General features: G+C 35.1%; 4 protein-coding genes and 2 long non-coding RNA genes across 10 annotated transcripts; 2 read left to right on the forward strand and 4 right to left on the reverse strand.

Moving 5' to 3' along the window:
* Positions 1-473: 473 nt before the first annotated feature.
* LOC122596521 (DEAD-box ATP-dependent RNA helicase 52-like) lies at positions 474-4,487 on the forward strand. Its single transcript, XM_043769108.1, has 6 exons — positions 474-1,294; positions 2,267-2,350; positions 2,446-2,688; positions 2,774-2,941; positions 3,026-3,139; positions 3,612-4,487. The coding sequence occupies exons 1-6, from the start codon at positions 650-652 to the stop codon at positions 4,191-4,193; spliced, it is 1,836 nt and encodes a 611-aa protein (XP_043625043.1). The 5' UTR covers positions 474-649; the 3' UTR covers positions 4,194-4,487.
* A 686-nt stretch (positions 4,488-5,173) lies between these two features.
* Positions 5,174-6,721, reverse strand: LOC122595790. Of its 2 annotated transcripts, none has more exons than XM_043768235.1 (4): positions 6,462-6,721; positions 5,857-5,967; positions 5,670-5,768; positions 5,174-5,520 (listed from the first exon to the last, which is right to left on the reverse strand). In XM_043768235.1, the coding sequence occupies exons 2-4, from the start codon at positions 5,951-5,953 to the stop codon at positions 5,366-5,368; spliced, it is 351 nt and encodes a 116-aa protein (XP_043624170.1). In that variant the 5' UTR covers positions 5,954-5,967; positions 6,462-6,721; the 3' UTR covers positions 5,174-5,365. The 2 variants fall into 2 exon arrangements, with proteins under 2 accessions (XP_043624170.1, XP_043624169.1); XM_043768234.1 differs by lacking the exon at positions 6,462-6,721 and adding an exon at positions 6,283-6,428.
* Positions 6,722-11,295: 4,574 nt separating this feature from the next.
* Positions 11,296-16,237, reverse strand: LOC122595792. 2 transcript variants are annotated; one of them, XR_006323255.1, is made up of 4 exons: positions 15,854-16,237; positions 15,617-15,753; positions 12,667-12,795; positions 11,296-11,469 (listed from the first exon to the last, which is right to left on the reverse strand). It is a non-coding gene; the product is annotated as an uncharacterized LOC122595792 (long non-coding RNA). The 2 variants fall into 2 exon arrangements; XR_006323254.1 differs by lacking the exon at positions 12,667-12,795.
* On the forward strand, positions 12,808-15,446 carry LOC122595789. 2 transcript variants are annotated; one of them, XM_043768233.1, is made up of 2 exons: positions 12,808-14,478; positions 15,043-15,446. In XM_043768233.1, exons 1-2 carry the CDS (start codon positions 13,701-13,703, stop codon positions 15,051-15,053), a joined length of 789 nt encoding a protein of 262 aa, XP_043624168.1. In that variant the 5' UTR covers positions 12,808-13,700; the 3' UTR covers positions 15,054-15,446. The 2 variants fall into 2 exon arrangements, with proteins under 2 accessions (XP_043624168.1, XP_043624167.1); XM_043768232.1 differs by having other exon boundaries at positions 12,809-14,478; positions 15,048-15,446.
* An 893-nt stretch (positions 16,238-17,130) lies between the features above and the next one.
* Positions 17,131-17,502, reverse strand: LOC122595793. The gene is made up of 3 exons (XR_006323256.1): positions 17,453-17,502; positions 17,239-17,341; positions 17,131-17,162 (listed from the first exon to the last, which is right to left on the reverse strand). It is a non-coding gene; the product is annotated as an uncharacterized LOC122595793 (long non-coding RNA).
* Positions 17,503-20,157: 2,655 nt separating this feature from the next.
* On the reverse strand, positions 20,158-22,488 carry LOC122598022. Of its 2 annotated transcripts, XM_043770628.1 has the most exons (5): positions 22,239-22,470; positions 21,793-21,900; positions 21,579-21,681; positions 21,164-21,283; positions 20,158-20,466 (listed from the first exon to the last, which is right to left on the reverse strand). In XM_043770628.1, exons 2-5 carry the CDS (start codon positions 21,808-21,810, stop codon positions 20,348-20,350), a joined length of 360 nt encoding a protein of 119 aa, XP_043626563.1. In that variant the 5' UTR covers positions 21,811-21,900; positions 22,239-22,470; the 3' UTR covers positions 20,158-20,347. The 2 variants fall into 2 exon arrangements, with proteins under 2 accessions (XP_043626563.1, XP_043626561.1); XM_043770626.1 differs by lacking the exons at positions 20,158-20,466; positions 21,164-21,283 and having other exon boundaries at positions 21,577-21,681; positions 22,239-22,488.
* Between the last annotated feature and the right edge of the window lie 3,687 nt (positions 22,489-26,175).

The following is a 26,175-nucleotide window of genomic DNA, read 5'->3' on the forward strand; positions in this document are numbered from 1 at the left end:
CTATATATGAATAAACGGAACTTAATATTTAAGTAATTATAGTTCTTCGTTTTAGTAATTTCATAAAATCAAATCTCACAACTAATCACATCTACCAAAAGATGATCAATGCCTTTAGAGATTTTACCAAACGGTGACATCTTTGTTTGCACAAATAGTGAAATGTTTGTTTACCATGTCATAACAATTATTAGAAAGACAGAATTTAGAAATCGTAACATCCACTTTATAACTTTATGATACACATTCATCACCAATATATGTGACTAGAAACTGTTCAATCTTTGTTAACTTTCACTATAATAAAAAAAATAAATAAATAAATACAGATATTTTTACTGATGCTGAATTGTTGCTGATGCAAAAGGTGATTGGACTCCACGCTCCCAAAAATCACACACACTCACTCAGTCTTTTTTTTTCCTTTTTAACTTCACATTTTGTAACTCTCTCAGTATACATATACCTATACCTATACCTATCAGCCATGAAAACCAACCCATCACCTTCCTAAACCCCAAAACACCCACACAAAAACCAAAAAAACCTTAACAAACACACACTGAGAAAAACCATTCATCTTCTTCATCACACAACCTTAAAAAAACATTTTCACAGGCACAAAAGAAAAAAAAGAAAAATCACCATCATGTCATCATATTCTTATTTTTCAGACACTTACGCTGATGTCGCTGCTAAACCCGGTCGTTATCCGGGTCGACCCAACTACTACCAACCCCAACTCCGTCGCACCACCCCCACCACTCCCTACATTCACCCTCATGGTCGTGGTCGACCCGGACCTGGACCCGGATCAGGTATGACCCGAACCGGTTACCAGTATCATGATACCAACAACCTTGCAAACAGATTTAACCAACTAAGCGTTAATGAAAAAGAAACTGAATTTGAAAAGGACGATAACACTGGGATTAATTTTGATGCATATGAGGACATACCCGTGGACGTAACCGGGTCGGATGTACCCGACCCGGTAAACAAGTTCACGGATATTGATCTGGGTCGGGTTTTGAATGAGAATATAAGAGAGAGGTGTAAGTATGTGAAGCCAACGCCGATTCAAAGGCATGCTATTCCGGTGATTATGGCCGGACGTGACTTGATGGCGTGTGCTCAGACTGGAAGTGGTAAAACGGCAGCGTTTTGTTTTCCGATTATTTCTGGGGTGTTGAAAGTGCCGTCGGCGAAGATTCCGGTGGTGTACGGACGGCGGGAGAGGGTGGCGTATCCTCTTGCTCTTATTTTGTCTCCCACTAGGGAACTTTGTTGTCAGGTGTTTTTCATCTTTTTTTTTTTTAATATATATTTTTCAGATAAATTGTTTACAAGTATTTATTTTTAATTTTACATATATGTTGTTCATTGGCTTCTTTAAATATTTTAATCTATTGTGGGTTTTCTTGATTCTTGTATATTTGTTTATGTTGTAGGATTTAGCTCATCTTTTATGGTGTATTTATTTATGTGTTTTCTAAATTTATCACATGTGTTTGTTTTATTTTATTTTATTTTATGTTATGATATTTTATTTTATATTTTGAAGAAAGTTCTGTTTACATGATATTTTATTTTATATTTTATGTTATGATAATTTTACATAAAGGTTCTGTTTACATGATGATGATTCCTTGATGTTTTGTTTTTATAATATAGTATTTTTGTTGATATTATAGTTTACATTTTGGGTTGAATGTGTTTTTGATGTTTCTTTTGTTCACTCTTATATTTGGTTATTTAAAATATTTGATCTATGATGTGATTTTATGATTTCGAGTATTATATACTTTTTGATGAAGCTAAAAATTCACGTGTATTATTTCTTAGGTTTCGGTTTTGTAATGTTTGAAGGTTTATTTTGCCACACTTGACTAAGAAATAATACACGTGCTTAAGAATGAACAAAACCGAATTAAGCATGTAATAGCATCTTCAAACATTACAAAACCTTCAAAATGTTCTTGGAATCATATTACATGCTTAAGAATGTTCTTGGAAGTTTAATCTGTTTTGTGTTTTTTTAAGCTTGAACAAGATGCTATTACATGCTTAAGAATGTTCTTGGCATGAAAAGTTTTTGTTGCTTATCTGTTTTGGTTATTTTTGTCGCACTTTGCTATCATTATGTGCAGTGTTGGGGTTATTTAAGGGGTTAATCCTTGTTCATCATGTTTTTTAGGCTCTTTGAAGATTTTGACCAATGTTCTGTTATTTTAAACATTTTTTTTTGCATAATTCGTTTTGTTAGATATTTGAAGAAGCTAAAAAGTTCTGTTACCAAACTGGTGTAAGAGTTGCTGTTGCCTATGGAGGTGCACCAAGATATGAACAGGTTCACTATTAACAACTTTATATCATTGTTTTATATTTAAGCATTATTGTGTCTATTACAATTTGCTTTGACTCCTTAATTATGTTGATATGTAGCTACGAAACTTTGAGAGGGGTGTGGATATACTAGTTGCCACTCCAGGAAGATTGACGGACATGATTGAAATATCAAGAGTTTCACTTAATAAGATCAAGTATTTGGCTCTAGATGAAGCTGATCGTATGTTGGATATGGGGTTTGAACCTCAAATCAGAAAGATTGTGGAGCGGTTGAATATGCCCCCACCTGGTCGGAGACAGACTATGCTTTTCAGTGCAACATTTCCTGCTGAAATTCAAGTTAGTATCGTTAGTCATTTCATTGTTTGTGTAAATGATCTAAGTAATTGTTAATTATTGTATTTATGCTTCTTTTAAATTGCAGAGACTTGCATCGGACTTTCTTTCGAACTACATATTTCTATCTGTTGGAAGAGTTGGTTCAAGTACTGATCTAATTGTTCAAAAAGTGGTGTTCGTTGAGGACAGTGAGAAGCAGGAGTATTTAAGAAATCTTCTTCATGATCAGAAAGCTAATGGAAATCTTGGAAAGGTGAATACGCCACTAATTAATTTCTCTCTTGTATCTTTTCAATTTTCAGTTTTGTAACTTGGTTTATTGCTGCTTTTGGTTTAGAATGCGCTGAATTTAATTTTTGTGGAGACAAAGAGAGGTGCAGATTCGTTAGAACGTTGGCTAGGCAAGATGGGGTTCCCTGCCATCGCTATTCATGGTGACAAAGTGCAGTTTGTAAGTTTGTTTTCTTAATAAAAATCTTTCATCTTTGTTTGACATTTTACAAGTGAATGGGTGATGATTTTGGCTTATTTACTTGTAATTAGTGGGTCGAGTACTCAAGTTGGGTTGGTTGTGGTTGATCAAGTCTAGTGGGTTGATCAGAAAGTATCAAAAGTCTATCTGTTATGCTACAGATCTTTTAAATTGCTTTGTTTTAGGTATGAAGATTGCGTTTGTAAAAAAAAAAGAGTATTTTTACATGCAAGTTTTCAACGAGCACTTGAATTATATCTAAAAGAAATAGTGAAAAATGTATCTATGGTAGTATGGTTCATGGCACCAATTCTTGAAGTGTATAAAAATGACTTGTAGCAACCTGAACCATTTTAGACACGTTGCACGACCCATCAGATTGGCTTTTATTGCTACTTATACTTGCATGCACAATAGCACATCACATTGTTTGTGTGTTGGAATCCTGCAGGAACGGGAAAGAGCCTTGAGATCATTCAAACTTGGCGTGACTCCAATACTGGTGGCTACTGATGTTGCTTCGAGAGGGCTGGATATCCCTAGGGTTGCTCACGTGATCAATTTTGATTTGCCACGTGACATTGATAGCTATGTTCATAGAATTGGGAGGACAGGCCGTGCTGGTAAATCTGGATTAGCAACGGCTTTTTTCAATGATAAGAATTCATGCATTGCTAAAGCACTTTCTGAGCTTATGATAGAAGCACATCAGGAAGCACCAGATTGGCTTAATCAGTATGCCGAGAGTTATGCAGCATTGAATGAACAAAATTATGGATCTAATAAGTTTGGCGGTCGAGATTTCAGGAATAGAAATGATAGCTCTTATGGAACTGCTGATTATGACAACGCTTCTGATGGCAATGACTATTATGCTTATTCTCAAACAATGAATGGCACGGCTTCTGGTGGCTATGACCACTATGCTCCTACACCTCTGAATGGAGATTATGGTGGGACTTCTAATGGTTTTGACTCTTATGCTTCTCAACCTGTGGCAGCAGACTTTGGTGGTGGTGCTGACTGGGAGTGAGTGATTGATACCTTTTGCCACCCTATATTATGACTACATGAAAATATTACTTAATTTTTGCTAACTAAAAATGATGGGGATGGCGGTATCAAGGTTATGTAGTTGGCTTTTTGGACTACTTGGTAGATGGAACTGATAGATAAATGATTTTTGCATTGTGGGTTAGTAGTTAGTAGTTACAACCTACAGGTTGCAACCACAAAGGTTTTGCCTTTTTGGATTAAAGAAGGATATGTAAAGATTCAACAACCATGAATGATATGGATTGTTACTTTTGGCAATGGCATATGCACATGATAGGTTTATCTTGCTTTGCTTTTAGCAAGTAAACTTATTTGATTTGTTGCTAACTGCGTATCTAGTTTGTCGTCGTGTATGTTTCCATGCAGTTGATATGTGTTTGCATATATTTGACTCAAGACAAGGTAGGTTTTTCTTATAATATCTGACCAAAGTAGTATATTATCAGGGGCCTATATCTATGATTATCTGGTTTTGGTGTTAAATATATGGTTCCTTAGTTTGATTTCCATGCATCCCTTTAAACAGGATGGATTATAAGACAAATAGACAATGAATGACCATGTTTGTGGCTCTAATTCACAAGTATTTTATTTAAAAATCCTTTTTATCTAAATATATGACATTTTTATGTGCAAATGTGGTGAATATCTTTCCAGTCGATAAACGCTTACCATTGGATCGAGTCCTTATAATGTATTGCATTCTAGGTTCAGCTTCCATAGAAATGCGTTGCTCTTTATTTTATTATTTATTATTTTTTTGTTCACGATAGAAAATTCTATTCTGTTCGTTATATTGCATACATAATAAGCATCCGTAAACATATTGGCATACTGCATACTTGCTGATCTAAGGGAAAAAGGAGCCATTATATTGCAGAAACTACACCTACAACAACGGTCTAGAAAATAAAATAGAGCCATACATGATTGCATACATGCATGTTAGAAAACTAATAAGATGCAAGAGCCCATATATATTATATCGTCAATGTCAACAAAATTTATAGAGTCATATATAGCACCAAATAGACGTACAAAAACCAAGGGGTACTACAAAGTGATAATAGCATGCCAAGATATCAATCTGGTCCAGATTATTACAAAAAATCTCTAGATATTTTTTAGTTGTAAAATGGTGAGACCCAACTAATTAAGGGCTAGACGAGTGAGCGGGGTAAAGATTTCTAAGGCAGAATCTGCAGGAGGGATTGGATCGTTGAGCAATGATTTAGCAGACGACTCGTCAAGATCCTTTCGGGGGTGCTTGAGAAGGGATACCTGTTTCCCCTTAGCTTTTGTACCTATATGAAAATCCAGTACACCATGATGAGCCATTATTGGAAAGTGCCAAACCGATGATTCAAGTCAAACGGGCACAGAAACGAATAAAGGCAGTATTTTTCAGCATGCTAGCAAAGAAGTAATGCTAAAAGAATTAAACGTTACTGACCAGTAGTTACGGCCGATCGAGAATATGGACCTGCTAAAGGGATTAAAACTTTGTTGGCCAGGGGCTTACGAATTCCGGCATCTCTTGTTCTCTGGGCGGCTACATATATAGAAAGTAAAAAGTGAACATCATTATTATGATACCATAGAATTAGGAAGACTTAATTTGAAGAGATTGGAATTAGTACCTAAAATAGCACGTCCGTTGATGGCGCCAGAAGCTATATATCCACCACCGCGAGTAGGAATCTTTGCGTGTGCATAGATGGGAGAGTCTTTAGTCATTCGAGGTATGCGTACTTACAAGAAGAAGATACATATAGTTAGCATCAACACTAGCAGCAACAAGCACAAATAATAGAGTAATTAAACCAAAAAATAACTAGCTAGTACTAATTATTAAGAGAGAGGATTGAATAATATATGGTCGAGATGAATTCTATTCTATCTATACTATCTTATAATAATTATTACTTTCTCTCTTATAAAAATGTTAAATGCAAAAGTACCATTTTACCATCGATAAATTAATTTACATCATCAATCCCTTATTTTCTAAAATATATCCACTACCCCTTTACATCAATTACATTAAATCAATTACTTACACCTACCACCAATAATAGTTTGTCACCACCACGACCGACGTCACCACCACCGGTCGTCGTCACCACCAAACCGCCGCAGCATCGCGCGTGTACAGTGCTAGTATATATTAACAACAATACTAATAATATGCAATAATTCGTCTAATATATATATAGTGTATGGTTTAGATAGATGGTTAGGGTACCAATATAGTAAGCCAAGTTCCTTGAGCACAATTCTATTGGCTTTTATCTGCTCCGGAAAGAGATAAGTACGCTCGTGGCTGTGAACAAACCTCGCCGGGACCTGGACAGGAACTTCATCTTCTTCGAACCCCGCCATTCTTATCTTTTCTTTTATTCCCTCGCTTACCAAATATCAATTTTGGTTTTAGGTTTGGTGTTTCCTTAAATAAGAATTGAAATCGAATGAATATATATACATATATCTATTTTCTTTCGGTATGTTCGGAAAAAAAAAACTCCGATTGGGCTTTTACTTAGGACGTTTGGTGGGCTGGGGCTTTTTAAAGCTATAGTTTTCGTTTTTATATAAAAATAACTAAATGTAAATCAATTTTTCCCAATGTTCACACATTCTCAATTATCGAATCTTTATAAATCAATTCTCAATAAATTAATAACCGCAATAGACGAATTTATAATTCCTAATTTTAGAGGGTTTTTGGGTTGGGTTGATTTCGTAGACGAGTTTCAAGTATAATGTAAAGATGATCGTGTAATTGTTAGTGATGTGATTTTCTATAAAGATGTTTTTTTGCATTTTTAGTTTAATGTCTTTTTCGACAAGATTTCAAGTGGGTTTTCCAACGGGCAATGGCGGATCTTATTAAGGACCCGTGGGGGCCGCGACCCTTCTGTTTATTCGCTACGTAGTGTTATTTTATCCGTGTTTTTTTCGAGAAAATATTTTTTTTATTATCATTTTTGGTTCTTGTGATTTACGGTCTCCTCCGTAACTTCCCTCAAGATCCTTGCTCATATATTTAATAGGATTGGTTTTGCTATTGCTAGAGGAGTAGAGGCCTAGATAGTATTGCAGCTCTCTACTAATTTCTTATAAATTTTATTTTGAAGTTTCAATTAAAATAATAATAATAGTAATAAAAAAATAAAAATAATATTAATCTTTCTATCTGATAAAAGAGAATCCCAATATTCTTTTAAAAAGTTTACATGTGACAGCAGGTTACCCTCTCAAACAACTTTTTTAAAAATAAGTATTATATCTTTTCTCTTTCTTTATTTTCTTCCTCATCTATCTCCATAGCAATCTCTATCTCTCTATGTATAATTCTCTATCTCAAAACGATGATGTGGCATATCTCTTTGCTTACTACATCATCTTTTTCTTACGTGTCATGTATATATACCCCGTTTCTATATATTTGACATCTCAACATCTTATGTGGCATTACATCTATACACTTTAAATAACAAATATAAAACAAACATAAAAAGGGGTAACAAGTATCAAACCTACAACCTCCAAATGCTTAGCGAGTATAACCATTTAAGCCAAGATTGAATTTGTTAATTTCTTTCAAACCCATATTCTATACCTTGTAGTCTCCAAACAACATGCTGCATAAACAACACATAACATAACATACAAAAATAAATATCTAGCAAAAGACAAAACGACTCAAAGCTTCAATTTTCATATATGAAGTTAATAAATTATATAATTAATTAATCAATCAATATTAATTATATAATATAGATGACATGACTTATTTTGAACGAACGTTATGTATAAATTTTGTATATATTAATTGTACGGTACCCGACATGATAGAGACAACGTTAAATGGTGTATGTGATTGATGTAAATGTGTTTGATAAAAAGGAGATAATATAGATATTTTATAATACAAATAACTGTTAGTGTAATTTAATATTAAGGGTAGGTGTTGATTTAATTAATTAAGCGTAGTTTAATCGCATGTTCAATCTTTTTAACTTTCAACATGAGATTATAATTTTTATATATTAATACAGATATGACTCGAGTTATCATCTAAAATATGAGAAAAAAAAAGATATTAAATAAAAACATAAGAAAACCAAAACAAAGTATCACATTCTCTTAATTTTTCTATTGAAGCCGTCAAACTCAATATCAAATAACTGGTAGTGTAATTTAATATTAAGGGTAGGTGGGGATTTAATTCATTAATTGTAGTTTAATCAGCATGTTCAATTTTTTTAACTTTCAACATGAGATTATAATTTTTATATATTAATATAGATATAACTTGAGTTATCATCTAAAATATGAGAAAAAAAAGATATTAAATAAAAACATAAGAAAACCAAAACAAAGTATCACATTCTCTTAATTTTTTTTATTGAAGCCGTCGAACTCAAAACAAACTGCCATGTGAACGTGGTGTTATTTTGTATGCATAATTTTGTTATTTTATTTTATTTTATTTTCAGTTACTTTTATGTCCTTTAAAACATATGGAGACATATTCACCATTAATTTCATCAAATTTTCAAAAATACCGTCAATCATCTTAACCTTTAATTTTTTTCATCCAATGGCTGGAAACTATTCTCACCGTTCTCATTTTCAACCTATTCTCACTGGAAAGCTACCGTGTATATATATATATATAAGTATTAAGAATTAAAAAGGATTTATGATTAAATTAGCTGGACTTGTCTTGACAATTTTATTGGACTACTGAAATAATTAAACTATTTAAGTCCACTAAAATTTTAACACAAGTCCTCAAAAGCCTGTTATATATTTAGTTAATTAATGATGATATTGGTTTACCTAATTATTATTATTATTATTATTTATTATTATTAACTATTAACTATTAACTTTAACTATATATATATAAAAATATAAGTTTGTGTTTTTGGTGTGACCATATGATATGTCGAGAAAACCAAAAACGAAAAAAAAAAATAAAATAAATTAATCCCTTCTATTGGTCAGCCGTAAATCTATAACAAAAGAAAAAGTCTTCCAATTGTGGGGTTTTGTAGCCGTCGAGTGAAACAGAAAGAAAACTTTCTTTCAGAGCGGTCGACCAGAAAGAAAAAGAAAAGGGTTCTTTTGTGTTTTTTAGCTCTTGAAACAAAAAATATTAACATTGTAGTGTGGACTAGCCGTATAAATATTCATACTTTTGAATATTGGTTTTAATCTACCTTTGTTCTTGAATCCATTCTTGATTCAATCCACAACGTTAAAGGTAATCAATTTTATTTATTAATTATTTAAGTTAATTACGTGTATGCTATACGTGATCTATTTTCCCCAGCGTTTACTTACATAGTTTAATGACTTTATATTGCAGCAATAATAACCAACCAATACAAAAATATTACTATCATCAACAAGAAGACGGATCCTGCCATAAGCCTTTCCTAACCTTCAGTCATCTTTGTATATTATAATTTAGCTCCATCTAGTTGACAAAAATCTCTGTTGCTAAGGAGGTTATTCCTCCAATGATCGATCCATTTTGTAATCGATCGATTTGAACTATGAAGCAAGAATGGAAACTACAAAACTGAGGCTAAGCCGGTTTCAATTCTTCAAGTACAAGTCAAGTTCCCCGGATCAAAAAAGTCAAAAAAAAAGAAAGAAAAAGGGTCGTGACATTTCCTTAAAAAGGATCCAGCCACTAAGCTTCGAAACTCTTAGGTTGGTTCATTGGAATGAGATTTTATTCCTTAGTGTGTTTGGTTGTTCAAAAACGAAGGAATATCATTATATTGGAATGTAAACATCCTATCATTTGATGGAATCCCCATTCCTTGAGGATAAAGTAAGGAAATTTCACTCCATTCGCAGCTACTTAAATCTTCAAAAAACCAAAAGTATTCCGTCAAATTTCATTCTTTCAACTCCTAATTCCGTTGAAAGATTTCATTCTCCTAAAAGCATTTTGTGAATTACAACCCGAAACCTTGAGCTTGGAAGTCCTCCAAAGCGTGTCTAATTGACCAAAGAAAGACAACTTAAGCTAGAAAGGTGGGGTGGTGTGATGGGTTAACTGTGTTGGAGAGGTGACGGGGGCTGTTTTCGTGGTGGCTTTTGGGTGATGAAGTCGTGGTGAAAGAGGGATGTTTACGTAGGAGAATGGTGGTCGTGGTCGTGGACTTGCGGATACAAATTGTTGTACCACAATTAATGGCTACATACTTCGTATTTTATACAAACAATTTGCTAATTTTGGAAGTGGCCTTATGGCCGATTCGATCTGTATAGCAAGAAAAGGAAAAAGAATGGGCGAGTTGCTTTTCAATAAAGGTACATATGTTCTTTAGTTTATGAATTTTGTTTTAGTAAATCTGATGGTAAAATAAGAGTTATAAATTGAACAAGTCTTGAAATGTTAACGCATCAATTACATTTTATTTTAACAACCCATCAATTGTTGGCCAATATGGTATATTACGTTGCTCGCGATTAAATAAACATGTATTTCTAAAGTGATCGCTATGTACAACTAACGTCAAGTAAATAGATGTTTATGCAACAATACCTCACATCTATTGAATGATCCTAACATGCCTTTGTGTAACTAATCAATACATAGAGTAGATGCTAGACTTGGAATTTTAACGGTTGCTACAGTGATTTTTGGAGACTTAAATTCAGTGAGAAACGAAATGGAAAGGCGAGAGAAATGATTGAATCGTCAATGTTCGCTATAGGTTACAACTAGTTTTGGATCCCACATAAAACGCAGGTCTGTTTAATAAAATTGCTTCAAGTATATCCATTCATATTTTAAAAAATTAACATTAGAATAAGAGGTTATATGTTTTTGTAGGAGCTATCGGGTATGTTTAGCAAATTAGCTGTTGGTAGCTTTTAGGGTATGTTTGGTAAAATGAGCTGTAGCTAGTAGCTGTAGCTTTTAGTTGGAACTCTTAGCTGTAGCTTATATTTTTAAAAGTGTTTGGTATAATAAATGTAGCTGCAATTTTAAGAGGCATTTATGTAATTTTTAGTATACATCCCAAATAGCAAAATCATAAACCACTTATATTATTATCAAAACTTTTATAACATATTACATTACATTTCTTGAATCTATAAATCCTCTTTTAAATTTTCAGCCAAAATCTATTTGGACATTTTCATAAAAAAAAAAAATAAAAATAAAATAAAACAGCCCAACGTCATAAACCCAATATGTAGATGTTTCTATTAGTATCCTGCATATAGAAGAAATAAGAGAGAAAAAATCAGACGGGATAGTATTACTTACTCTAATAAAAGAATAGGTTGTGAACAATGTTTTTTGTCTTTTTGTGCCAACAAACATTGCTAGCTTATATGGTAAAACATTCTTCCTTATATGTTAAAGGTTGTTGGTTCGAATCTTGTCAACACCTATATTTTTTTTTTATCTTTTCTTCTCACTTTTTGAAATTACATAAAACCCCCTTATTTTTTGGGGAATGTTTACCAACAGACCCCTTTTACTTTTTTCTTATTTTTAGACCTTTAACATATCTCATGGAATGACATTATTTTGTAACTTTTTGTATTTTAAGTTTATACTTCATGAAAATTAGATATGAGTTGTAACTTATGTTTTTTTTAAAATTTATTTTATACATTTAGTCTTAACTTTTGTTTAGCTTTTTGTTTTTTTGGCTTATATTTTACAATTTTGTTTATCCTTTGTAACATTATCTTTTTTGTAGCATCTTTTTTCAACATTATGTTTTACATAATATTTCATTTGTATATTTACAGTTTTTAGTTTTTTGCTTTCTACAATATTTTTAATAAACTTTTTTTTTTTTATTTTTTTTTTGTAAAGTTTTGTATCACATATATCTTATTCAATTTTCTTTTCGTTAGTAATTTTTTATTCTCTTTTGATTTTTGAGTTTGTTTTTAAGTTATTTTATAAAAGAATTAGAGTTGTACCCGCGCGTTGCAGCGGGGAATAAGAAAAAAACGCCGGTGGTTTGATGGTGGTTTGTGGGGCGGCGGCGATGAAAAAGAAAAAAAAATAAGCCGGCGACAGTGGATGGTGGTTTGATGGTGGTTTTTGGGGCAGTGGTGGATGGTGTTTATGGGGGATATCGTACATAAAAGGTGGATTGCGGCGGTGGATGGTGGTATTTGGGGCGGTGGTGGATTGTGTTTATGGGGGAGAAAATCAGAGAAGGGGGGAGGGAGAGAAAATCGAAAATTGGATGAACGTATGTGTGTGTAATGAGCGTGATGGAGAAAAAATAGGGTAGTGTAAATTAGAAGGGCATAAAAGACATTTTAAAGGTAGATGTGTTAAAAGAGGTGAGGTAGTTTACTTATTAATGGAGTATAGATAGTATTTGATATGTGACAACTTTATTTATTGTATTAGTTGTTTTTATATTGAATTAAATGAATATCACCTGTTTTTAAAAAGTTTATGGTTCTATTCCTGGCACTCGGCGCATGTCTTTGATCAACAACAGTTCCGTCACTTTTACTCATACACATCAACGCTCTTCTAATACCCGATGCCGCCCATTCCGGGCTACCTAGTTAGGAAAAAAGCAAAATAATATTGGGGATTTATGAATTTCTAGGGTTTTACAACTTTCAAAATGTAAGCTGCTTTTCACTTCTCTACCAAACCATCGATCCACCATACCAAATTATCCATATAATAATAATCATAATCATAATCGTAGTAGTAGTAGTAGTAGTAGGAACAATGTTTACTTCGTTCAGTTTTTAAATGGTGAATTGAAAGAGGAAGTCCTTTCAAAAGCAAAAATAATGTGAAAGAATTGGGGATTTTTATGAAATTCTAGGGTTTTACAACTTTCACTGCTTCTTCATCTTCTCTACCAAACCATCGATCCACCATTCCAGATTAGCCATATATAATAATAATAGTAGTAGTAGTAGTAGGAACAATAAGTAGATAACAATGTTTACTTTGTTTCAGTTTTTAAATGGTGAATTGCAAGAGGAAGTCCTTTCAAAACATGATCTTCTAGAGTTGATTGAGCTAAAGCTTGTAAGCAAAACATGTCGACAAATGATTGAGTCGCCGACTTTTGCTATAGCTTACAATCAGAGACCTATAAGATGTGCTCCGGGTTACATAGTTGCTCAAGGTCTCACCGAATATTGGCAAACTTGAACTAATCAGAATATCAGATGGGATGGTCACGACGATACGCTTAGACGTTTTCCTACGAGCATATGTGCGTAAAGAAGGTAGTATATCTGTACTTGCTGCTTATGGTAGTCTTATTTTGTTAAGGGCCTTCACACAGCAGAATGGATGGCATTTATTAGTGTTTAACATACCATCTAGGCAATTTTACATTGTCCCTAGGCCTTCAGGTTTTGATATGGATTTCCAGATCAAACAACATATTAGGTTCTGTATTGAAGAGCCCCAATCCATCCCCCTTAGATTAGTGAACATGGAATGATTCTCATGCGTCCCCAAGAGGCATTTTTGGTGTCTGGCCCGTTTTACAAGAACCTGTCTCTTGATGAGGGACTGCCCGAATTCAACAATCCACCTTTTAATCACAATGATTTGGAACCGGGGGGTGGATGGCAGCACGAGATCTCTAAACATTATGGCAGAGATGGGTATGCAGTTCTCATGTTGAGACACACCAACCCGGCTTTTCAACATTATTTTCGTTTTCGTGCCATACGTTTGTTCAACATACGCAAGGATTGGAGTTCCTACGATCATGTGAGTTCTGTCCCACGAAGACTCCTCGGGAGATTACCGTATCGAGTAACACACGAATGCCATGTAGAACAGAATGGCACAAAAGTAAACATCATAATGGTAGTTGGCCAAGATCCTCTTGGCGACTCCGACGACGACGATGATGATGAGGCAGAGGAGGAGGAGGAGGAGGAGGGAGAAGGAGGAGTTGGAGTTGCAGATGAAGAGGGAGTTGGTGTTGGAGATTTAAATCAAGTTGGAACAAATGGGGTTGGAGCCGAAGATTCAGATGAGGATCAAGATCAAACTGAGAATCAAGATCTTGATAATGGATATGCATCTGAAGATTGGGATGATGAGGATGAAGAAGATATTGATATTGATGCTAGACATTGGAACTTGATGCATTTTATTTACGACATACCCACTCAAGAATGGACTAGCACATTTTTCAGTATGAGGGATTATGAGGATGTTGGCGACCCGGTATTCACCTCACGTCTTATGCTAGGGGTTATGGGTAAGGCTTACATTTCTATTTCTGTTCTCATAAACTTTAAATTTTCATATGGTTCCTAAGAAGCCCGAACAGGGCTTATACTATCCAAATTTGGGTCCAAAGCATGGCCCAAAAGTCCAAGACCATTCTTGTTACTTTGGTAATTCTTCATGCTATGTATACTGCTTGAGTGTAAAAGTTACTTACAAACATTGTATTTTTGCTAGAACTTTTATCCATCCCTTTATATTTTTCAATGAACAAGTGCATAGAAGCATTGGACATCTATTTGTAGTAAACTGTTCCGGACTTGAACCGAGTTTGGCCAATCGGCCCAAAAATGTCAAAAAACCTGACCGAACAGGACCTGGCTTTCAAATTTATATTTTTAAGGATCGAAGCAGGCCAAATTTGGACTAGGTCGGGCCAGTTTTGTCCATCTCTAGTTAACTTGTTGGTATAATATAACTCCTGTAATCATAATCAATTTAGAAGATGCTTCCTTTTGGACAAATAGTGTATTGCTAGAATGCATGATAATATGTATGCATAGCTATCTACCTAATTGAGTTTGTTTCCTACTAGTGCAGGTTTAAGTTGATTAATTCAAGTATCAAGAGAGAAGATTAGACACTGAACTATTAATTCAAGTATCAAGATTAGACATATGAAGTAGAGGCCCATGGATCCAAGTTCCAACCACTTTTGTTTCTTTTAACAGATTATTTAAAAGAAGTTTCTAGTCATCAAAAACCTGTTCGATTTATGTTGAATTCCTGCTGTCAACTTGAATCGGCTTGAAACATTTTGTTTGTTAGAGAGAATTCCTGGATTCGTAGTGAACTGCTTTTGTTATTTGATCGTTTACTTGTGAATGAACATCAATCTGGGTTATGTTTATCACTAATGGGTCAAAAGTCACCCAGAGTGTCCATTTTATCCTCATAGCCTTGTATTTATTTTTAATCAGATGTTCTATTATCATTCAAGTCGTATTCAAGATGATACCTATGCACAGAGCTACAGAAGCGATTAAAAGTGGACATCTAAAGTTTGCAGGTCAACCTACTGGATGGCAACCGAACTAAAGAATATCAACTGCCTAACCCGTAATTTTTTCATCAAACCACTTTTCATGAAAAAGACACGCTATATGTACCTGATGGCAGCAGATTATAATTAGAGAAGATCGATTACTCGCCCAAGAATCCCAGGAAACAGACTACACCATTCGATACATGACCCTGCATTATATTTAGTGTGCACTGCTGCGAATGTCCACATTAAACGCCCCACCTGCAGATCAACAGATTCAATCAATATAAGATAAGTGGAGTTCAAATTTTTTTTATAAAAAAAAAAAAAAAAACCCCAAAGTACTTATAGAATTCATTACCAACATAACTTTGTAAATTTTTACGAAATGAAGCAATAGCAAAAGCTTGATCACTTCCACCTGCATCTCAGATCCACCTTTCCACACCAGATTGACCTTGTAGTGAAACCCCATGCATCAGCTGATTAGGAATGATACACTTTTTCAATAACACCTTATTTATTTGACAAATGTTACGCCACACCCCATATGATTGGCTTCCGCAAGTGACCAGACTGCTATCAGAATCATTACCATGTAGTGCAGTACTCACACGCCTCCACAGTCTAGTAGGCTCGGTCTGATAATGCCAAAACCATTTAACCAACAAACTTATGTACATATCCGAAAGTCAGTCGCACTAGGTGTGACCACCCATTACACTCAATTGATTTTTCTATTTCTTCCACCTTTTCTCTATTGCAGCAATTTGATTTATCACCCATTGAGGAGCCTTAAAGCATCAAGACAACTGGTTCTCCACTGTACTAATCACCGAGGCCCAACTCTTAATTCTGTTCATATTTTCACCAATGGTATACCTATATAAACAAATGGGATCACCCCCATGACAATTGTGTGCCCAATATAGCATGTTAAAAATAGAAATAAAAACATAGTTGGAATGCTGGATATATGATTTGGTAATTTTAGTTTGCTTTGTAAATCATCAAGGTAAGTTTCAAAAACACATGAAATCAGAAAGGTGTGTGTGACAAACCTTGAGAAGATTAAGAACCTTTTCACAAATATACTTTTGCTGAATGGTTGCACACTTGCACCACGTTGTTGCAATTTGTCTGGGTGCACACAAAGAGTGGCTTTTCTGTAAGCCTTCTTTACGGCAGCAGTAGTAATGACTTCAGTTCAAGGAATTGGCTGCCATCCATTATCAGATCCAAGAATCTTAAAAAGTATAGACCTTATCTTAGAAAGTGAACGAGTGTGTAATTGTAAGGATGTTAATGTTAGAAGCCACTAGACGGATAAAACATGTGTAGGCTATTGAAAAACTAACCACCAATTAGCACACAAGTGTGATGATCCAGTAGACTGGTCAAAGACTTTGCACGGATTTAAGGATACATACATACATATTGTAATGTCTAAAGTAATCGCCTTGCTTCCCGCTAGACCATCTTTTCATCAAGACTTTCAGCTAATCTCTGTACATTACACAGATACAATAAGGGAATTATACACAAATGCAAAACTTATAAAATCACTTGAGTTCAAGAAATATACACTTCTTTCTGCTTAATCTTTTTGAGCAACAAGATCCCTCGTATTCTTTTCAGTCCCTCGTATTCTTTTCAGCCAAAGCTTTTGCCTAAAACCATATCTGGAAGTTAGGAAGAGACGACTAAACAAGGTGGTGGGAACTAAAAAATAAAATGAAACCATACAAAGAAACAATGACCACAAGAGTCAAGTTTGCTCTTGAATTTGAAAAAGGCTATCCTATGGCTTTCGACTCATCTGACCCGTTTGCTCTTATAGATTTTAGACCTAAATAATGACCACAAGAGTCAAGTTAGTAGGTAAACAGGTCAAAACTGAGGCTTCCACATTTTCAAACAAAAAAACATCCTTTGTACTTTTACTTCACAACCTGCTTACCACTCTACAGTCTGAGAATATCTGGATCCACTGTATGACCCTGCAAGATCCTGTTATTTACCATCTCATCAGTCAGGATTCAGGAAGCACTTAAGAAATAGAATAGCAATATAACTGACAGATACTCACAGTGGGCAAAGAATTGTCTCATTACACTATTTTTGTAATGAAAGAACTTATCGGCACCAGATCTTTCTGCTCTTTCTCAAGCCTCAGCAGTTGCTTTTTCTAATCTTTCTCGAGCCTCTGCCAGGGATCTTCTCTGAACTCTGCAGTTGCTCTTTCTACAGCAGCTCTTTCTGCTCTCTCCCTGGTTTCAGAAAAGGCCCTTTCACGAGCTTCAAGAGTAACTCGTGGGTTGGGGACCCTAACTGATACCAACGCTCGTGAAGATATTTAAAATGCCACTTATCCAAACCCGCCAACCATCCGGAAAACCGATATGAACAATAAATGAATCCACATTGAAAGGAAGGTCGTACCATGAACAGATTCAGAGTGCTGAGCAGCAAAGAATCTTTTGACCTCCCATTCGATAATGGCGTGCTTAACAACCCAGTCACCATCCATATCGAGACCAACAATGCGGGACTTGGCAATGGAATTTTCATCCCCCAAACCAGCCCAACTGATTCTAGACTTTTGACAAAGGTAATATTCCACTTTCATACATAATCTCTCATCTATTTCATCATTCGTGAGTGACCGAGTTTCCATGACTTCATCAAAGAAATCCAATGTGTCCTTTAAGTCTTGAAGACCATTACCCACACCCCTGTGAGCTTTCTGCAATCGTTTTGTTTCCCTTTTGACATGTCTTAATTTTGCCATCAATTATCTATGCACAGGGCCATCAGAAAAAAACGCAAGCAGTGCATTCTTAACCATCTCATCAAAGCCCAATAGACTTTACCAAGAGTTAAAAAACCGGAAAGGGGATAGGACCGAAACCAGATGAGTCAGAGCAAAAAATAACCGGGCTAATGATCCGATAGACCGCGGGGTAACGCCCTATATAAGGCTTCAGGCCAAAGTTGTGAAACCCTGTTACAAACACGAATCCGATCAATTCTACTTAACTTTTCACCTCTGCACAAGTGAACTTAGAATTATTCTCTTAGCTACCAAGCTTTTGAGAGTTCCCAAGATGCACGCTCCCATCAGAAGACTCTTTGTTACACATGTCACGAGATGCCCCACCTCCATCAATCGTTCCAACCGGTGGACAAAAACTATTAACCCAATTGGGACACCAAAGATCATGGTCCGTAGTGACCCAAATATTACAGGACAAGTTAACCCAAAACACATCAACACCCACATCCATCCGGGCAGATTGGGATGTGAGAATGAAAATTCGGGCTGCAGAAAAAGCATTACCTACCAAGGGCGCTTTCGAATTTAGAAGAGTTCCACCAAATATGTTGCCAATTTCAACGAACTGAGTAGACAACCAAACCTCTTGCCAATTACAGCGATCAAAGAGAGAAGATTTTTATAAAAAAAGGTTCGACTGGTTGAATATGAAGACAGAATCGATAGGCATTTCTCAAACCCTAGCTAATTCAATACAACCAGCATTCTTGGTGGTCCAATACCAAAATTCACCCTCATCACAGGAGCAAACGAGATCCTCTGGTATCCGGTCAAAGAAAGATCAACACGATAGATTCAGTGTGCCCTGTGAGTGTCCTCATTGAGCACCCCGACTGCACAAGCACGAATGCAATCAAATACATTTGACTCATAATCACTGACGTATTAACATATTCATGCATCATTTTGACAACGAAACGCCAGAGTTTACTAATTTTTAGGTCACAAGATTGCCAGTTTATTACTGCTAACAAAAAGTCATGCAAAACTAAAGAACTTATATATAATTAATTTTTTTTTTTTAGACTATTAGTATAGATTTTGTAATCAGTTGATCATATTGATTCAAATTAAGCAGTCAAGAATACACAAAAGCCTGTTTAACATTAAGACAGAAAAACATCAGATTCCATTGGTGAATAAATATAAAAAATAAGATAAAACAACACATATAATAAATGGATCAAACGAGCAGTGAAAAACTAATAGAAACAAAGAGAGGAAGGACCTTTTTCGCTAATTGCATGATTCCCAGATAAAGGAAGGACCTTTAATGAAATAGATCAGAAGGGATTGATTCAATTAATGTGGAAGTAGGAAGGAAACTTTCTAACTGATCATTTAATTGGTCAGAGAAGAAACGGGAGTGTGATAAGATTGAAGTGAAAGTCTAAAGTCAAACTTTGTGTACCTTTAAGAGCATGGAACATGGGGATCGGATTTGGCATCGTCGTTATCACCACATCGTTTTTGGGTTTACGGCTTAGGGTTTAATGTTCATTGCCCCGCTCTAGAGTCTAGATTTTGGGGTATGGGTTCGCGAAGGGGATTGGCATGACTAATGTGGTGTCCAGAACATCGTTTCCCCCTCCCGGTTTTCGGGGTTTCGGGATTAAGGCTTGGGGTTTGCGGCGTAAGACATAGATTTAAGGGATAAAGTTGTGACGCTTAGGGTGTAGGGCTTGGAGCTTAGGCTTAAGGTTTCGGATTTCTGTTTTGTGACTCCGGACTTGGGGTTTTGCATTGTCTTAAATATTTACTCACACTGAGATCACAAATCAATTCAAACAAACAATAACTGTACACGAGGAATTGAATAGCACATCAACTCAAATCACAACATAATCACTTTCATTTCATAAAAAGTACCAAACAAAGGTACATAAATACATAAACCAAGTTTGCCGTGCAAAAAAAAAAAAAAAAAAAAAAGGAAAACATAAACCAAGTTATTTAAATAGTAATGAAACCTAACTAGTAATAAATTGGTAAAAACCTTAAACCACTGTAAGAGTGGATTTAAATAAAGCAGTGTCTCATGTATTGACTATAGGGTTCAGCAGATTTGAGCAAGACTTCACTTGACTCGTCAAGATCCTTGATTAGAACAGATCCTCCTTTCACACTGGCCACCGTACCTATTAATTGGCAAACACCATAAAATCAAATGCCATGTTATTCTCAAAAAACTTACTTGTAAATAAGTTAGTTTGAATTAGATAAGTTAGTATCACAAACACTATCCATACTGTCAACAACCAAAACATGTACACAAAATTCAAAGTACTATGATCACAACACTTGAGTTTATTAGAGTTATATATGATTAGGTCTGGGTTTGAGACTTGTGCAGTCAATGGCCAATGGGAAGTCTTAATTAGACCAAATTAATTCATTTCCTCAAGATTATTTTAGTAATATAATGGTGAACCCGGCCATCCGAAATCTGAATCCGAAATTTTGGGTGGGGAATCGATTACTAGTTGTAATTGCCCATGCTTTTATCTTAACAAAGTTCTTAAACAGATGATTAATTTCCCATAAAGATTGTCAGGGGGAAAAACATGTTATGAATAACCAAAAGCGACCATGCCAGCGCATTTATGTCAATTAAAACTCATGGAAGTACCTCGCCTCAAATTAAAACAAGCCCAGCAGTTTGAGCCCGTGCAAATCAGGGCCACGGGTGTCATGAGAGTTAAGTTATATGTTTAGAGTCAGCACCCAATAGGTGTACAAGTGGTAATAGCATGCCGGTCCAAATTAATCCAGAAATCTCAGATATTTTTCAGTAGTAAAATGGTGAAACCCAAGTGAGTAGGGGTTAACAGTTACCAATCTCAAAAAATGAATCTGCTGCAGGGATTAGATTTTCGAGCAATGATTCAGCAGGCTCGTCAAGATCCTCTAGGGGGTGCTTGAAAAAGCATCCCTGTATCCCCATAGCTTTTGTACCTATTTAATTATCCAGCATAGAAATACAATGATGAGCAATTGGAAACTTTCAGCCGTCGATTTAAGGGGTTTGGAAAGGAATATAGGCAGTGGACTATATCAAACAGAACCCAAAAGTAATAACACGCTAGTAAAGAAGTAATACTAAGAGATTTCAAATAAGTATGTGCATGTAAATGAACGTATGTGTTTATGTTGATTGGCATTTTGGCATGCGGCGAGGTCCTCCAACTAGACCCAAGAAGAGTCTAGGAATGGATTTAATTTAAAATGTTAGCAGAAGCATGTGACTGACCAGTTGCAGTTGCTCGAGATGAACCCGCTACAGGGTTCACCACGGGCTTACTTCCGGCTTGTTTTTTTTTTTCTTTTCTCAGCTTTTCTTCTTTTTGCAGAGGCTGAATAAAAAAATAAAAAAAAAGTATTACAAAGGCCCAAGCAGATAATGAACATTATAACGAACATGATACAATAACAATGAAAAGAAAACGTAAGATAGGAATTATCACCTGAAGTTGCACGTCCATTGATGACGTAACCAATTACAGGTCCACCGAGAGTTTCAACGATTTTATATCCAAACCGGGGATCGTCTTTAGTCACTCGAGATGTTGGTTCTTACAAACAATATAGAAGAACAACTTAGCATAAACACAACAGCAGAAAGAAGTAGAAAAATAATAATCAACTTAATAACCTATCTGCAATTCGTCTAATGTTCAATTCCATTCCCTCTTAGCTTCCTCAAAATACCAAAAAGTTTGAATCTTTTTTAAATTATTTATTTAGTTTCTAATAATAATATGTGATCAAGATAATGATGATGATGTATATATCAACAACAATAATAATAACCTAAATGCAATTCGTCTAATAATATGATTCAATTTCATCCTCAAAATACCAAAAAAGTTTATGTTTTTTTTTTCGGAAATCAAGTAAGAAGAAGAGATACCAAGTAAGCCATGTTCCTTGAGCTTTCGACGGCTGGCATTTATCTCTTGGCGAGTGACTGGATCACGATGGGTGCTGCAAACAAACATCGTCCGGAGCCCCGTGTATGGAACTTCATCCTCGTCAACTGCTTCCGATGATCCGCGGCGATTATTAGTATTATTATTATTTCCGTCTCCATCTCCTCTTTTATCGCACCCCATTTTTCTATTATTATTATTTTTCTATTAATTCCCGGTTTTGGTTGGTTTTGCTATGTTCTGGAATTGGGAGTCAGGGCTTTTCTTTTCTTTTTTTTCTCTTTCAACTCATATTTTTTGGGCTGGGCTGGGCTTGTTTTTTTTTTTCTTTCTCAATATCATGGTCAAAGGCTATATCTTTAAAGGAAACTGATAATCTACCATATATGTGCATTGGTAACTTGTACATTGTATTTGAAAAGCTGTAGTGTATAGTTGATCTTTCAAAAAATTATGATACGAATATCATTTCTCATTTTTAAAACATTGAGTGAATTCAACTATAAATACAGAAAGTAAAGTAAAGTAACCCCCAATGCCGTCTTCCACAGGTTTTGGGTCCCAATACCGTCTTCGACGGTGTATGGGGGAGGTTAATATGTAGACAATCTTACCTCTACCAAAGGTAGAGAGACTGCTTCCAGGTTCTACCAAAGGTAGAAAAAGACCTCCAGCCTTGCTGGACATGAGGATCGAACCCATAACAATACAATAGAACTAAAATACAAACTATATATACTATTGGAATGGGCCATATATACACACGGACAATGTACATACATACATACATACATAAATACTTGTAACGTTCGTTGTTTTCAATTCTCATTGGGATCCAGATCCCCGTGTATGGAACTTCATCTTCTTCAACTAATTCTGATGATCGGAAACTAATATTAACATTATCTCCATCTCCGAGTTGGGTTTCTTTTATTTGGGAGAGTTCTTTAAGTATATTTGTTTCGCTTATTCAAGTATTAAATTAAGAATTAATTTCATCTATAGACATCCTATACCACTTTATATATATATATATATATATATATGGTGGTGCTGGAGATGGGTGGTGATGGCGGTGACTATTGGTGGTGGTATGACGGTTTCGAGTGATTTTGTCCTTGGGCAGATTGGTTTGAATATGGATTTGGGATCCAAGGAGCATGTTATGTTTACCATTGAAAAGCCTCGAAACCAAACCCTTAGATACAAAATTAGCTATGTCTTGATCAATGACGACTTTATCCTTAGGCTATGTTGCTGCAACTTCCAAGACGGTTTTTATTCTTGGCTTTTCACCCCTGCCCATCCTAGGCTAGGCTAGGTTGCACCCCGTTTGTTTTTTTTTTTTTTAATTTCCTTCTGTTATTTTGTTTGCTTTTTACTCTATGTTTTTGTTTTTAAAATTCTTAGCAGAAGCAATATTGGTTACTGATGAATCTGCTCCAGGGTTCAAACTTTCAACCGCGATATCACTTGACTCACCAAAATTGTGATATAGTAACATACAATGTTTGATTTATCGAGATTAATAATGGTGGAAATTACAGAAGAAGTACTCAAACACTATGATGTGCCTTTGAATTATATGTAATCATAATCTTGTAGAAGTCAAACGGGTTTTAATGCACCCATGTAAACAGATTAGGAGGAGACGAGAGTTTAAACTGAAAATGATATTGCCCAAAGGTTTAAGACAACCAAAACCATGTGGTTCATACCCAATACATGTACAAATTCCATTGTGAAGTAAAAGAAATGATAAAAATATTCAAGATATCTTGATTGAAAACTAAACAGTGAAAGGTAAACACTTGAAGCATGGATTTAATTCTTAGGAGAAGCAACATTGGTTACTGATGAATCTGCTCCAGGGTTCAAACTTTCAACCACAATATCACTTGACTCGCCAACATCCTTGTTTGGGAAAGATCCCTGTTTCTCTTCGGCTTCTGAACCTTTTAATTAACCAGCACAAGAATACCATAGGAAAAAGTAATTACGACCTAGTTACTTGTGAACAAATATATTTGAGTTAAAATATATACTTCGGGGTTTGAAAGCTGTTTTCATAGGAAATGTTTTAGAAAAACGACAATCGACTCAAGATTAATTTGAACTCCAGGCCTGAGATAATCATAAGCATATGATTCAAAACCCTATTCTGACCAATTTTTTATCCAGATAATCTGTGAGTGATGGATCGGAGGCAAAAGTCAGATTATCGGCCAGAATGTTACTTGACTCACCAAGATCTACACAGTGGCGCTTGAGAACAGATCTTCCTTTTCCTTTAGTACCATCATTTCACAAACTCAATAATAACATAAAAGAAGGTAACTTGAACTTGTTCACTCAAGAAAAATGGACGTATCATGTCGACAAGCAAAAAACTATGTATGACCCAAATAGCATTGCAACACTTGATAAATTAAGAAAGTTCATTCACTAAGTACATACATATACAATTACATATATTGGATATTAGTTGTAGTCTACTATAGTAGTTACCAAATGCACATACTTTATCTAGCATGTTCGACAATCATTTGGAGCTAATAAAATATTAGTTATGAACAACAACAACAACATACATATTGCATGTAGCCACAAATTGCATACATAATAAGCATACATATGTTGGAATATATAACAAATTATCAAATTAAATCACAAAGCACGTAACGGAAGACAAGATCTATGTAGTTATTTAATTAACCAAGATAGAGAATGTGTACCTTAAGTTGGAGGGATTAAAGCAAGGAAAAGGTTTAAAATAACCTCTCTATGATTGCACACACAACGTTGGAATGTATGTATGCTAGTACTTGATCACGAACGAACAACCCTTTGTTTAAACCCGAAAACCTAGCTAAACCGGAAACCCTTTTACCTAGCTAAGTGAACCGAAAACAAAACCCTTTTGGGGTTTGAGTTCGGCCGAGAGAGAGAAAGAGAGAAGAGAAAAAACCCTTTGATTTTTTTAATTGTGTGTAAAACAACTAAACATAGGTTTGTATTTATAGGATTAGGAAACTTAATGACCAAGCAAAGGGTTTGTGAAACCCTTCACACGACCGGCCCCCCCTAGACAATTCTAGAGGGTTTCCTAATTGTTTCCTAATTCTAACTCTCCTTATTTAACGTCCGTTAATTAATACCGTTAACTATTTAACATTTAACGGTCTATCGTTGGTTCCTCGTGATCAAATTAATTAATAAATTACATTTAATATATTAATTAATTATAATTACATTCATGTTGAGATGTGACCCCGTAGGCTTAAATACTATTCGGACATACGTTCATTTTACGTGATCATATTCTAACAGCTCCCACTTGAGCTCGTAATGAATGAAGGTAATAACATTGGTTAGCGTCTAGCAACACGCCAATGCTCCCGAAAACATTTAAGTATAGTTTAAACGGTTAAGACATTTATTATCCCTTTGTTCTAGATACCTTGTTAAGTATGAATATGGATCAAGGTCATTTCATATCTTAACGATTATGTTTCTTATTCAATAACTAATTAATGATTACCAAATATAACCGAGAACAATCTAGATTTATTTGGGAACGGCCATGCAAATATCTTAATTAGTCAAATGAGGGCGCCAATGGTATCATGCTTCAACTTTTAAATTGAAGGAATAAATCCTATATTGACTACACGTGTCAGTCATCATACTTTACGACGCTTTCTGAAAATAGCCCTTTATGTACCCCCTTATTCAGGCGAGTTAGAACTACATCTAGTAAGTGCGATTCATACATGCTGACCTACTTGCATCTCAAGTCAAAGGATCAATAAATGCAACCATTTACGAATTTTCACTTAATGACGACGATCCATAAAATGATAATTCGTTAGTGGGGTAGTCCGATATGCATCCGCTATGAATACCATATGAGTTTGG

Source organism: Erigeron canadensis, chromosome 4 (assembly GCF_010389155.1).
Source record: "Erigeron canadensis isolate Cc75 chromosome 4, C_canadensis_v1, whole genome shotgun sequence".
Taxonomy (NCBI): domain Eukaryota; kingdom Viridiplantae; phylum Streptophyta; class Magnoliopsida; order Asterales; family Asteraceae; genus Erigeron; species Erigeron canadensis.